Source organism: Podarcis cretensis (assembly GCF_951804945.1).
Source record: "Podarcis cretensis genome assembly, chromosome: 1".
NCBI classification, from domain to species: Eukaryota; Metazoa; Chordata; class Lepidosauria; order Squamata; family Lacertidae; genus Podarcis; species Podarcis cretensis.
Genome location: NC_137170.1, coordinates 11,347,782 through 11,362,013, shown reverse-complemented (window position 1 = coordinate 11,362,013; position 14,232 = coordinate 11,347,782). Strand labels below are relative to the sequence as shown.

General features: G+C 46.6%; 1 protein-coding gene across 6 annotated transcripts in view; it reads right to left on the bottom strand.

Moving 5' to 3' along the window:
- SYNE2 (spectrin repeat containing nuclear envelope protein 2) overlaps positions 1-14,232 on the bottom strand; it is a 269,050-nt gene that overhangs the window by 62,866 nt on the left and 191,952 nt on the right. For all 6 annotated transcript variants that reach the window (XM_079978462.1, XM_079978464.1, XM_079978461.1 and 3 more), the window contains exons 78-84: positions 13,543-13,725; positions 11,716-11,862; positions 10,173-10,349; positions 8,083-8,238; positions 3,913-4,062; positions 2,630-2,800; positions 1,464-1,597 (exon numbers count right to left, since the gene is read on the bottom strand). In XM_079978462.1, the coding sequence (XP_079834588.1) occupies positions 1,464-1,597; positions 2,630-2,800; positions 3,913-4,062; positions 8,083-8,238; positions 10,173-10,349; positions 11,716-11,862; positions 13,543-13,725 (1,118 nt within the window). The remainder of the gene's footprint in view (positions 1-1,463; positions 1,598-2,629; positions 2,801-3,912; positions 4,063-8,082; positions 8,239-10,172; positions 10,350-11,715; positions 11,863-13,542; positions 13,726-14,232) is intronic.

The window sequence follows — 14,232 nt, the reverse complement described above, 5'->3', positions numbered from 1 at the left end:
GCTAGTGGCGATCAGCTTAAGCCAGTGGTTCTCAAACCTGGGTTCCCAGCTGTTGTTGGACTACAACTCCCATCATCCCTGACCACCCATCCTACTAGCTAGGGATGATGGGAGTTGTAGTCCAACAAATAGGCGGGGACCCAAGTCTGAGAAACACTGGCTTAAGGGTGTCCACCAGCGAGCTGGTTACTCACAGAACAACCACTCTGATTCTGGAGAGCAAGGATGACATCAGTAGAACTGTCCTCCTCACCTCAAAGTTAAACATTATGCAGCAAAGCGGGTTCTCCTTCATGGAGAGCACGTGTTGCGGTGTTGGCAACCATGACATCCCCTGTTGCTGGGCGGGTTAGTATGGATGGCCATGAATTTGATAGGGCACTTCCAATTGTTGCTGGGGAGAATTTAATGTTGCAAAATTGTTTGATTGATGGGGGTGCTATTTATTCCCTGTGTGCAGCATTGAGCTTCCTCTTTTCGCTGCGCACATCGGATTACCCGCCCACCCTCCCTATATTTAGGGTTTGTTTGTGCTGACCTTGATATGCCTGTCATGGGGTCGTCTGCTTTGGAGCAGCGGCCTGGTAGGAATTTTTGCCATTTGGCTGATTGGCTGGTGCCATTTGGTTTTTTGCCTACTGCATAGCAAATCGTCACAACTTGTAAGGTTGCAGTTTTGTTGTTGTTGTTTAGTCGTTTAGTCGTGTCCGACTCTTCGTGACCCCATGGACCAGAGAACGCCAGGCACTCCTGTCTTCCACTGCCTCCCGCAGTTTGGTCAGACTCATGCTGGTAGCTTCGAGAACGCTGTCCAACCATCTCGTCCTCTGTCGTCCTCTTCTCCTTGCGCCCTCCATCTTTCTCAACATCAGGGTCTTTTCCAGGGAGTCTTCTCTTCTCATGAGGTGGCCAAAGTATTGGAGTCTCAGCTTCAGGATCTGTCCTTCCAGTTAGCACTCAGGGCTGATTTCCTTAAGGTTGCGGTTAGGCATTGGTTAATTTTGGTTGGTGGAGAAGATGTGGTTAGCTGTGCCTGCCCCTCCAATGCTGCTGCTGCTGCTGCAAGGGTATTCCGTTAAAGGAATCCAGGGGCTCGCCATGCTCTTGTCCGAACCCCTGGCAAGGTGCTAGGGCCACGCAAGAGCCCCTGGGAGCATTTGGGGAGAGGTGAGAGCCTGGCACCCAGCTCTATCCTCTCCCCAAAAATGTTTACCCTTACTGACTTCCGCAGGCTTGTGGTTGTCAGTTCTGTTCCTACCTCTAAGTGGGAACAGATAGTGGCTAACCAATGCCTAAGCAGCCACTCACATACTGTAATTCAATAAAGTTGTGTGAACCGTGTCTTTATTTGGGGGTGTCCTGGAGGTCCTCGACACACAATTGCCACTGCATATGAAAGCAATGACTTGCTGGGGCCAGACAACAGAATGGTTAACAAATAAAATAAAGAAATCTTATTGTACCTTGTGCGTGCTTCTCTGCATTTCTCTTCAATAATCTCAGAAAATGAGGGATCACACAGCTTCTTCAGGTTACAAGCAGCAGCTTGGAGTTTAGCCCAGATTTCTTCATTACTCTCTGCTTTATCTTGAAGAGACTGTGGGAAAGAAATGCCACATGGATGGTTGTGAGTGCAAAGGCATTCGAGGAGGCGGCTGTTGACATGCTAACCTGCATCTCTCCTCCCCAAGGGACCACATTTTAAACTTCTAAGCTGCCACAAATACGCTGCCAGCTTTCCATTAGTAAGTGCTGCTTTTGCTGCTGTTGTTGTTCTGGTGAGATCTCACTCACTTGCTTCTCCCAAGCTTGGAGAAGGGAGAAGAATCTACCAGACCTTGCACCAACTCCAGAAAGACTTGGAATGTAGGGAGAAAGACTTCCCCTGCCCTCCTCAAGGCTTAAGACTGGGGGAATCTAACCCACTTTGCACTTAAAGGGTGGGGGGGGAGAGAAGATCCAAGACCCAGCACGAAAAGACATTGCGCTCCAGCCCCTTCAGCCACTCCCTAGCAAGACCTGCATATTATCATCCCAGTTTTGACCAGGCACTTGCATGTGTGTTTTGTTGTGCATACCATCAGTGCAACTTTTCCCATTATCGACAGTGGACCAGAGTGTTAATTTGCTTCTATTGTAAGGGACATGTAAGGCTTCTTTTAACTTGTTTTGGGGAGGACCAGAATCATCTGCCTGAAATGGGTCAACTCACTGAATTCCTCATTGCAAGACACAGCATTCTGTATGTGCAGCATTTCAGATGATCTAACCCACCTTGACTTCAAACACACCATGGTGAAATGTGAATGAGGTGAACAGGTGAACTGGACAAAGCATGGTTTGTGAGTTTCCTGCAAACTCATTTGGAAATGAGGTACTGATCCTGGTGTCTAATTCAGTTTTGCAGGGCCCATGCAAACCATAGTTTGCCCATTTCGTCTGAGACAGTAAACTATTATTTGCCTTAGACAGGAAGCGGGGAAGAAGGCAGGATAAGACTAAGTGTGTGGATTTAGGAGCCCATCAAGGCTCAATCACATACCAGTAAACCATGGCTTGACGCTGCATATGAAGTAGCCCATTGTCTTTTTAGGAGGAGCATTTACGACCCAAGAAATGTGAAACATACCTGGAGATTTTCCACCTGGGTTTTTAGTGTCTCGAATGTAACCACGGGAGGCTTGCTAACCTCCAGGCAATACAAAGCTCTTGCAAGCATCAGTCTGACTTCATCCCAAGCTTGGTCATAAATCCGCCACTGCTCCAAAGCAGACTCTGTTGAGGTCTTCAGAAGTGCAACCTGCAAACACCGGGCCCATGATTAGACACGCGGATGCCATTTCTGCTTCACAAAGTACACTTTTGAGATTACGTATCAGGACACTTGGAAAATGTCTAAGGGGCACCCCACTGTTAAACACTAAGAGACACCCACTGTTCAGTGTTTTATTTTAGTGCTTCCCTTCTAACACACGCTGGACAAAAAAACACTCTAAGTATTTAACAAATTAACATATAACTGATTTCAGAGGGAACAGCGCATGCTTCCAACCAGATGTTGAAGGAAGGAAAAACATATCAGTGTATGGCATTAAAGTTTTAGAATTATTTTCATTATCATCCTAATTTGAGGCCAAAGCTCTAGCAGAGCTCATTCCAGGACACCTGGTTAGGGGATGATTTGCAGGAATAAATACACCGGGTTTTACACTTGCTGCTGACATCCCAGCAGGAAAACTCACGGATTCATCAGTGCCTGAAGGGTTTTAAATTGCAAAAGGAACAGACAGCTCAGCTGTGAGCTCTCATTCCATGGCAGCTTAAAAGCGCTAAGAAAAATATTTTCTATTGCCATTTTAGAAATTTGGCACAGCCCTGCTTGCCAGCACCAAACAAGATTCATGGAACCATGACAGTTAGTAGAACTCACCAGGTAAATGGCTAGGCACACGAGTCGACTCTTGAGTTCAAGTCTGATCGCTGCCAAAAGACCACTAGAGAGGGTCCATAGCTCAGTCCCTGGGCAAGACAGCCCCATGCCCCCCTGCGGCCCCTCCCCATGGGAATCTATTTCCTCACTGCTATTTTCTGATCCTAGCATGGCAGGAGTCAACTGAGCAATCTTCAGGAAGTCACCAAATCTTAAGGTAAAAGTAAAGGGACCCCTGACCATTAGGTCCAGTCGTGGCCGACTCTGGGGTTTACCTTTCCGCCAGAGCAGTACCTATTTATCTACTTGCACTTTGACGTGCTTTCGAACTGCTAGGTTGGCAGGAGCAGGGACCGAGCAACGGGAGCTCACCCTGTCGCGGGGATTCAAACCGCCGACCTTCTGGTCAGCAAGTCCTAGGCTCTGTGGTTTAACCCACAGTGCCAGACATAGGCAAAGGAAAAAAAGGAGAAAGTATCAACCTGGCTGGCAACTCTGGTCCTCATTTCATCTAAATTGCTGGTTCTCGGCATTGCCCCTGCAGGATCCTTGGCACCACCTCCTAAAACTGGGTAACTCTGCTTCAGCTCATCCAGCTCCTTAGATTTAACTGCAAGCTGGTTTTCCAGCACCTGGGAAAAAGGAAACAGAAGAGTATGAGAATTCTTCTCTGTGCATAATTCAACTTTCAGCACCAGACACCAGCTCTAATTCTGAACAATCAATGTTAGGAAATCTGTTCCGACTGTGGCGAACAGAGGGCTTAAAAACAAACAAAACAAAAGCGAAGCAGACAATAACAAAAATACCCCCAAAACCAAATCACAAATTGGGGAGGCTGGTTTATTTTGGAACCCTTTGATTGTGGACAACCCAGGGACCCTTTGTGGTGTTGTGGTCTTAGTCCTGGACTAGGACCTGGGAGACCAGGGTTCAAATTCTTGCTTGGCCTGTCAACTAACTGACTCGACTTGGGCCAGTCACTGTCTCTCGGCCTAACCTACTTCACAGGGTTGCTGAGAGGATAAAATGGGGAGGAGAATATCCCTTGTTTTATCATGTTTTTCATATTCTTTTGGAAACTGCCCAGAGTGCCTGGGAAAACCCAGCCAGATTTTTTTTTTTTTTGGGGGGGGGAGGTATAAATAATAAAATATGATGATGATGATGATGAATGCCACCTTGAGCATATCGGAGAAAAGGTGGGATAGAACGTTTTTTGGGGGGCAGAATTTCTCCTACTATACACATTTTAATACGTAGTTTTCGCTACAGTAAGCAATTTTCTTTGCCCATCTGCGAGAAAGAAAACTCTGGCCCTAAACCTCCGCTGGAGAAGAAAAGGCTAGGGAGTAAACCCTACACAAATCCAGACTGGAGTCCCTAAGGCACTTTGTACGCCAGCAACTCCTGCAGCCAAGCTGGTGCCAAATGTATTGCTCAGCTTTCCTTTGGACCACACCAGTGAGGCCAAGGGGGGGGGGGTCTTGTTGTCTGGGCAGCCCAAGACCTTTATACGCACTGCCCAGGCTTGTACCCTGGGATGGCAAGACTGAAGAAGTTTCCGTAAGAAATGTGGAAAGCACAGCAGCATTTGATCGGGGGAGGGGTTGGCATTTTGAGATCCTTTGCCCTCCCTATCATCAGCATAAAAAGGTAAAGGTAAAGGGACCCCTGACCATTAGGTCCAGTTGTGACCGACTCTGGGGTTGCGGTGCTCATCTCGCTTTATTGGCCAAGGGACCCGGCATGCAGCTTCCGGGTCATGTGGCCAGCATGACTAAGCTGCTTCTGGCGAACCAGAGCAGCGCACGGAAACACCGTTTACCTTCCCACCGGAGCAGTACCTATTTGTCTACTTGCACTTTGATGTGCTTTCGAACTGCTAGGTTGGCAGGAGCAGGGACCGAGCAACGGGAGCTCATCCCGTTGTGGAGATTCGAACTGCTGACCTTCTGATCGGCAAGTCCTAGGCTCTGTGGTTTAACCCACAGCACCACCCGCGTCCCTATCATCAGCATAAATCATGCAAATAAACACAGGTTGCTCATTTTGAATATATGATACAAGGCACAGGGTTAGTGTAAAATGTAGTGGCTATTAGATTATTCATTTATCTTCCTGCAAAGCTTATACAAGGGCTTGAGAATTAAAAGTCAATTCCCCCCCATTTCCCTTGGTTTTTTTTTTTATTATTATTATAAAGAGTTGTCTTCAAGGATGTGGAAACATTCTTCCTGGCTTTATTTAACTTTTCCTTTCCCCTTCCTCTCTCCCGTAGTGAGTGTACCTGCTCACTAAGAGAGTTCCAATCTGTCCCTTTATTTATTCACCACGCTTCTTGCTGGCGAGTTGGAATGAATCCCTCTTGTCCCTCAGCTTGGGGGGGGGGGGGGGGACGGACGCGAAAAGGCTCCAGAGCGCTTTAGAGAAAAAAAATCACTGCAGGGAATAAATAGCAAAAACTACCCACTATTTTGCAACGGGAGAGAAAAGGGGTAACCATGGCAATAAAACAAAAACAAAAGACTTACCTAGGAGGGAAGGAATATCATTGCAAACGTGGCTTATCCTTATTGTCTGGGAATAATAAGGGCTCATTTGGCTGACCAGTCCAAAATGCGCTCTTGGAGAATTTTAGCCCTTGCAGACAAATCCTCTAGACCTCAGTTAAGGAGGCATAAGAACAAACGAGCTGGACCCTTCTAGTCCAGCATCGTGTTCTTAGAGGGGTCAACCAGATGCGTGTGGGAAACCCACAAGGAGGACCAGAGCACAAGATCGGCTTGTTGGCTCCCAGAAACTGGTATTCAGGAGCATTGCTTCCTGCGGCTGCGTAGCCATCACGGTTAGCCTTACCTCTCTCGCCCTGACCTAGCCACAGTGATCCATGCAACGGTCATCTCCAGTCTTGATTACTGTAACTCACTCTACGTCGGGCTGCCCTTGAGACGGACCCAGAAACTCCAGCGGGTGCAGAATGCTGCAGTGAGACTCCTTACGGGGTCCTCGCCATGGGATCACATTCACCCGGTGCTATACCAGCTGCACTGGCTCCCGGTGGAGTACAGGATCAGGTTTAAGGTGCTGGTTTTGACGTTTAAAGCCCTATACGGCCTAGGACCTTGTACCTATGGGACCGCCTCTAATGGTATGTCCCACGGAGGACCTTATGGCCTTCAAACAAAAACATCTTGGAGGTCCTGGGCCACAGGGAGGTTAGGCTGGCCTCAACCAGAGCCAGGGCCTTCTCGGCCGTGGCTCCGATCTGGTGGAACCCTCTGTCACAAGAGACTAGGGCCCTGCAGGACTTGATATCTTTCCGCAGGGCCTGCAAGACAGAGCTGTTCTACCAGGCCTTTGGCTAAGGCACAGTCTGACCCCCTCCTTTGGTAATCCTCACAGAACTCTAGCCCAATGGTTGCCATTAATTTGATTTTGAACTGATTTTAGAATGAAGTGATTTTAGAATGCTGTGTTACTTTTATTGTTGTTAGCCGCTCTGAGCCCAGCTTCGGCTGGGGAGGGCGGGATATAAATATTTTTTTTAATAAAATTATTATTATTATTAGAAGCTATTTTCCTAATCCTCTTTCAAAGCCATCCAAGTTGGCGGCCATCATTGCCTCCTCTGGGAGCAAGTTCTATAGTTTGACTATGCGCTGCATGAAGATGGATTTTCTTTTATCAGTCTAGAATTTTCCAACATTCAGTTTCATTGGATGCCTGTGAGTGGTGAGAGAGTTCCCTCATGTCAAAGTGAGGTTACAGGGAACCAGGCATAGGGCCTTCTAGGTGGTGGCACCCGCCCTGCGGAACGCGCTCCCATCAGATGTCAAGGAAATAAACAACTTTCTGACTTTTAGAAGACACCTGTTTAGGGATGTTTTTAATGTTTGACGTTTTATCAAGTTTTTAATATTCTGTTGGGAGCCACCCAGAGTGGCTGGGGAAACCCAGCCCGATGGGCGTGGTATAAATAATGCAATTATTATTATTATAAATTACAGTGGTACCTCAGGCTACATACACTTCAGGTTACATACGCTTCAGGTTACAGACTCCGCTAACCCAGAAATAGTGCTTCAGGTTAAGAACTTTGCTTCAGGATGAGAACAGAAATCGTGCTCCGGCGGCACGGCGGCAGCAGGAGGCCCCATTAGCTAAAGCGATGCTTCAGGTTAAGAACAGTTTCAGGTTAAGTACAGACCTCTGGAACGAATTAAGTACTTAACCCGAGGTACCACTGTATTATTCTTCACTTTTTCTTCTAAAGTAAAAAAATCCAACAACCCGTCTTCATGATTATTATTACTTATCATTCAACAGCAACAAGAATACTGATTTACAAGCCATCTTTCTGAACCGAGTCCACCCAGCGCGGATCGGAATAGGAACACAGAAATCTGAGCTTGCATCCCCACCCAGTCATGAAACACTTTATCCTTGGGCTAGTCACTATGATCTCTGCCTAACCTACCTCACAGGGCTGTTGTGAAAATAGCATGGGCGGGGGAGAGGAAGAACCATATACACTGCCCTGAGCAGTTTGGAAGGAAAGTGGGATTTTTTTTTTGATTTTTTAGGGCCAGATGCAATAAATCATGTGAATCTGAAATTCCCAAATGCAATAACGAGAACAAACGTTTAACCTTGCAGTCTTGCGCCGTGTCCTGGGCAAGAATGGAACTTGCTGGCTTCCCTGCTCGCTTGAGCCTTCTGCTTTGTGCTTCTAGCCAGCTGCCCAGGGCCTGGGCTTTGCTCTCCTTTTCACCTGCCGATTCCAAAATGTGCTCCAGCTCCTTTATCTGCAAAGATTCCAACGTGGAAATTTAAGGATGATTTGATTCGTAGAGGACAGAAAGGCATCTGGGGTTTTGCCTAAGTGTTTCCTCTCTGCTGATGGAAGGTACTTTGGCAGGGTGGATAAAAATCAATGATTAAAAATAAATAAATAAATAATTCAGATTTTTAAATTTAGATTGGATTTTTAAATAAAATGCTTTTGGAGGAAAAATCTTTCTAAACATATTTCTATTTAAGTAGCATTATAGTCCAAAGGCTATTCAACAGGAAAAAAAGAATTTGTTTTAAGTTTTTCATGTGTGCTAAAACTCAGTCTACGGATTTTGTGTTTGTTTAACCACATCAGTTAACAAACATGGATGCATATGCTATAATGTTATTGTTTTAGTTAAATAAATTGTTTAAGTTTGTTATTAAGGAAATGATTATTTTTCTCCTTCCAATAAAGTACAGCAGAAAAGTTGTCCAAATATAGACCGTTCACTCATAAATCCTCACAATAATTTCATCATTATCTATGTATTCCTAAGAGTATAACCAAATCAGTAATTTCTGATACAACTGTAAAAACTACTCTGAAAATTTATTCTTCCAAAAATGAAACCTTCATCTGGTTGTAAATATGAAGATTATACCACCTTGAATGAGTCTTTCTGTAAAAAAAAAAAAAAAAAAAAAAGGATTTAAATCAAGTCTTACCGACCAGTGATTGAAATCAGTTTGATTTAAATCAAATCCACCCTGCACTTTGGTTCAATGGAGGCTTCTGCCACGGCTCCCCCCATCCAGTAGCTGAACACCTTGGGAAGAAGCAGGGGAGCTGACAGGTGGGAAATCACCTTCCTCTAGATTCTGCTGGATCTAAGTGTCCTCTGTCATTGGAGGAACACTGTTGGACACAAGACTTTTAAAACACCCTCTTTGGGAAACTGCCAAAGATTATCTACAGCTTTTGCATCCCATATTCCCTCAACACATGTGGGGATCATTCCTCACAACGGATGTCTCAATTGAATGCAGGAAGCTGGAAAATTTGGAACCAGACTGGTGACTGGGAGCGGCCGCCGAGACTATATAGCACCGGTCTTGAAAGACCTACATTGGCTCCCAGTACGTTTCCGAGCACAATTCAAAGTGTTGGTGCTGACCTTTAAAGCCCTAAATGGCCTTGGTCGAGTATATCTGAAGGTACGTCTCAGCCCCCATCGTTCTACCCAGACGCTGAGGTCCAGCGCTGAGGGCCTTCTGGTGGTTCCCTCACTGCGAGAAGCCAAGTTACAGGGAGCCAGGAAGAGGGCCTTCTCGGTAGTGGCGCCCTCCCTGTGGAACGCCCTCCCACCAGATGTCAAAGAGAACAACTACCAGACTTTTAGAAGACATCTGAAGGCAGCCCTGTTTAGGGAAGCTTTTAATGTTTGATGTATTACAGTATTTTAATATTATTTTGGAAGCCGCCCAGAGTGGGCGGGTTATAAATAATAAATTATTATTATTATTATTATTATTATTATTATTATTATTACTTTCCAAACACACAGATATTGCTTGTTGCATAGATTGGCCTGGTGAAACTGCAGGCAGAGGTGCAAAACCTTTAATAGTTATGCAGTTAAAGACTTTTCAAATTCAGGTGCACCCATGTCCAGCTAAGTTATTTGGTACCTGAGGCAGAAAACCCCACAAGCACCTTCCCCCCCATCCTGCCAATAAAATACAAATAGGAGCACATTAAATAAACTGTTTCCTGCCCTTTCAGGACACCCCAAAATCTGCTGTCTGAGGCAGCTATTTGACTGTCTAATGAAAGGGCTGGCCCTGCCTCACAGTGTTTCAGGGGGCTGCACTGGAGAAGAAGTTGTGTTAGACTTCTCCTTGCGCCGCTCTGGATCCACAGGACTCGTTCTCTGTGCAAAAGAACTGCAAAGGGCAAACAAACCTTTCCGCTCAGAGAGCCTCTCAACTGGTGCCACCGCAGATTCATTTCACCAAGACGCTCTGCAAACACCGTCCTCTCGTAACGCTTGTTCTTGACGTCGCATGTTGTCATCTGCAGCAGCGACTGGTTAACATAATCTACTACCCCCTGTTTGAAGTTCATTTCCATCTCGTACTCCTAGAAAAGTAAATACAACCCTGTTAGGAAAAGAAAAGGGCACTTCCCACGCAGAAAACGCCATTACCACTTACTTTTATGGCATTTGAAATGGTGTTAAGGCATAGAACTATGACCCATAATCTCAGTGAATGTTTGTCCTTTGCTAACGCTTAAAAAGTGTGGGCTTGTAGGTTAATGCACTTGCTAGCTCGCTAATCCATCTGGGCAAAGATGGCATTTTCTTCTTGGCTTTCATATGCATGAGAATCTATCTTACTGCGCACTTAATGTGCATTTAGGGCTGCTCTGCTATGATGGAATGTTACTGCTACCAAGTGCAGAGACAGGTGGCGGACAGTTGAAGAGCCTCGTATGGCATTGTGAAGTAAGTGGGGCGGGTGGTTGGAGACCCATTGCAAAAGCATTTCTGGGCAAAAAGTGGCACAGTACCAATGGAAGAGCTGCAGCTTAGTGGCAGAGCATGCGCTCTGAATGCAGAAGGTCCCAGGTTTGATCCCTGGCATCTCCAGGCGGAGGTGGCAATTTGAAAAAAAAGGCGAAAGCAGGATGATGCCACAATAGGAAGAAAGCAAGGCATCTTTGTGCAGTGGCCTTTATTCGTAAAATGCAAGGCACCCTTCACCCCAGGGGTTCAGCAAAGCTCTCCTTGTGCTCATGACAGGGCTCAGACAGTCAGACCCCAAATACCGTATTTTTCGCTCTATAAGACACAACTTTTCCCTCCTAAAAAGTAAGGGGAAATGTGTGTGCGTCTTATGGAGTGAATGCAGGCTGCGCAGCTTTTGCTGAAGCCAGCAGAGCAAGAGGGAGAGCAGCGCAGCGCCTCTTGTTGTGATGCCTTCACAGCGATGCACGATGAGGGATGGAAGGGAGCGCTTATGGAGCCCCTTCCATCCCTCATCCTGCTTCGCTGGGAAGCCAGCAGACCAAGAGGCCCTGCACAGCTCTCCCTCTTGCTCTGCTGGGTTACAGCCCCTTCCTTTCCTCCTCCCGCTTCGCTGAAGAGTGTCACTTCGTCTCGCCTGCCTCCTCCGATCCCCCCAGCAGGGACAAAGCTGTCAGGTGGCCAGCAGATCCAGCTTCCCCAAAGGGGCGGATGGACTGGTGGCTCCTTAGCCTGATCCTCCCTCCTCCTTCCTCTTCAACAACATTTGATTCAGAATTTTTTTTCTTTCTTGTTTTCCTCCTCTAAAAACTAGGTGTGTCTTATGGTCGGGTGCGTCTTACAGAGTGAAAAATACAGTATAGGGTGACTGGAAGAGGCCACACCAGGCAGATGCGATTCCTGATTTGGATTCTTGTATTCTTGTCTGGCAAAGTGAATCAGCTTCTAGTACTCTCATTCTTCTAGTGCCCTACTCACCTTGTACTTCTTCAGAAGGCCTTTCACTTGGCATGTGGGACCCTGAGCATTCACAGTAGCTTCAGCTCTTCTTTCTTGCTCCATCTGGTTCATCCGGTCCATTAATTCTGCGATTGCCTCATGAGACGGCAGCTTTGCCATCTGAAGCTGGTCAGAAATGATGCAATAACAACAACAGTAATACTTAATACCCCATCCATTTGACCCAGTCACTCTGGGTCTCTCTCGCTCTTTCTGTTTACAAGGAGGGGCTATGGATTCTTAAACTGTAGAATAGTAAAAGGTAAAGGGACCCCTGACCATTAGGTTCAGTCGTGACCGACTCTGGGGTTGCGGCGCTCATCTCGCTTTACAGGCAAGGAAGCCAGCGTTTGTCCACAGACAGCTTCCGGGTCAAGTGGCCAGCATGACTAAGCCACTTCTGGCGAACCAGAGCAGCGCACAGAAACGCCGTTTACCTTCCCGCTGGAGCGGTACCTATTTATCTACTTGCACTTTGATGTGCTTTCGAACTGCTAGGTTGGCAGGAGCAGGGACCGAGCAACGGGAGCTCACCCCGTTGCGGGGATTCGAACCGCCGACCTTCCAATCGGCAAGTCCTAGGCTCTGTGGTTTAACCCACAGCACCACCTGCGTCCCAAACTGTAGAATACCCTTAACCAAAACCCAGACAAAACTAAATGGATTGGTTTGAGATACAAGGTCTACTGCTAACGGGAAGTGGGTGTGGACAGAGGCAATGCATGCATGAACAGACTGAGGGAGGGAGGGAGGGATTGAGTCCTTTAATTAGCTGCTTCCTGACTGCATGTTTCAAGCTGCAATAGGGGCCCCCACAAGACAAAATGCTCCCCCGTGCAAACAAGCAAAAAATAAATTCCAGGCACACAGAAACCCAGCATTTCAGGAAGAAGGACTGTAGCGTAGCCTTCTCCCAAATACGCTACTTTTCTATGTGCAGGGTTCAGGATGCAGGCATGGCCTTTCAGATTGCCTAGCAACATTCTCAATGAACAATCCCTAAGGCTCACACATTTTGAAGCAGAAACAAACTTTTTTAAAAATGCATGAGTTGCCAAGCGGGGACCAAGTATAGGAAAAGCATGTACATTTTTAACTTTTAAAGGTAAAGGTAAAGGGACCCCTGGCCATTAGGTCCAGTCGTGACTGACTCTGGGGTTGCGGCGCTCATCTCGCTTTATTGGCCGAGGGAGCCGACGTACAGCTTCCGGGTCATGTGGCCAGCATGACTAAGCCGCTTCTGGCAAACCAGAGCAACGCACGGAAACGCCATTTACCTTCCTGCCGGAGTGGTACCTATTTATCTACTTGCACTTTGACATGCTTTCCAACTGCTAGGTTGGCAGGAACAGGGACCAAGCAACGGGAGCTCACCCCGTCATGGGGATTCGAACCACCAACCTTCTGATCAGCAAGTCCTAGGCTCTGTGGTTTAATCCACAGCTCCACCCGCGTCCCTTTTAACTTTTAGGAGAAGATTATTACTGCAAGTCAAAGCTGAAGGAGAGACATTGGGCTTTTTGCAGTACATTATTTCAGTGGGACTTCAGCACACATGCCTCCCACTTTTTTTGATGGACTGCATCCTTGAGTTATATATAAATGCTTGCAATCAATGACACATACAGAAGGTTAAGGAGGCTGCAATAACAGTCGTGTTTAACACCTGGATTTTGCTTTGCTAAGAAGGCACTGAATGCAAGAATGATTGGGCCACATAATTCGGCACTTTGCAATGATTACCCACAGCAGCCTATCGAGGTAGTTCAGGCCTGGAGGTTTCGGGTTTCTGATTTGCTTTTTTACCTGGAGAAGCTTCTCCTGGATGCTTGGCAACTGAGCGATCAGGTCAGCCCATCTCTGGTCATACGTCGCCAAAGCTGACCGCAGCACTGCTGCATCGGATTGCTTAAGAATCAAGAGCTGATTGCCAGTGCTTACGACTGATGACTTCAAGGAAGATTTATCATCAACCTCTGTAGAAAATGCCTAGGAGTACAATTTCACATGGGCATGACTTTCAATGAAAGAAAATAAATTTACTGCGGGAAGGGAAAGAATAGCTACGTTGGCTGCATTGCATCATGGAGCCGGTTTTAACTGAGAAAAGTTATTCTCTCTTTTTCACGCAAAACACTACCATAAATGGAGAATGACCACGATGTAGTTCACAGTGACAGAACCAAATTACAGAGACCAATCCTTGCTCGGGCATTTCTCTTGCTAGGTGACCTTAAGCCTGGCACCATCTCTCCGTTTGGCCTAACGTGCAGGGCAGATATACAGATAAAATGGGGAAACCAGATGTGTCGTTGTGTAGAGTCTGAATGGAACTTGACTGATACACAGAACTCAGAATCATCCAATGAGCTCGCGCTGTGGTTTGCTCCTCCCTTAACACCAAGCAAGCAAGACAAGACAACTTCAACTAATCACAGTTCCCTGTTGCACGTGAACTGGGAAACTACGGTTAGCAGCCTTGGGACAAGCCAGATG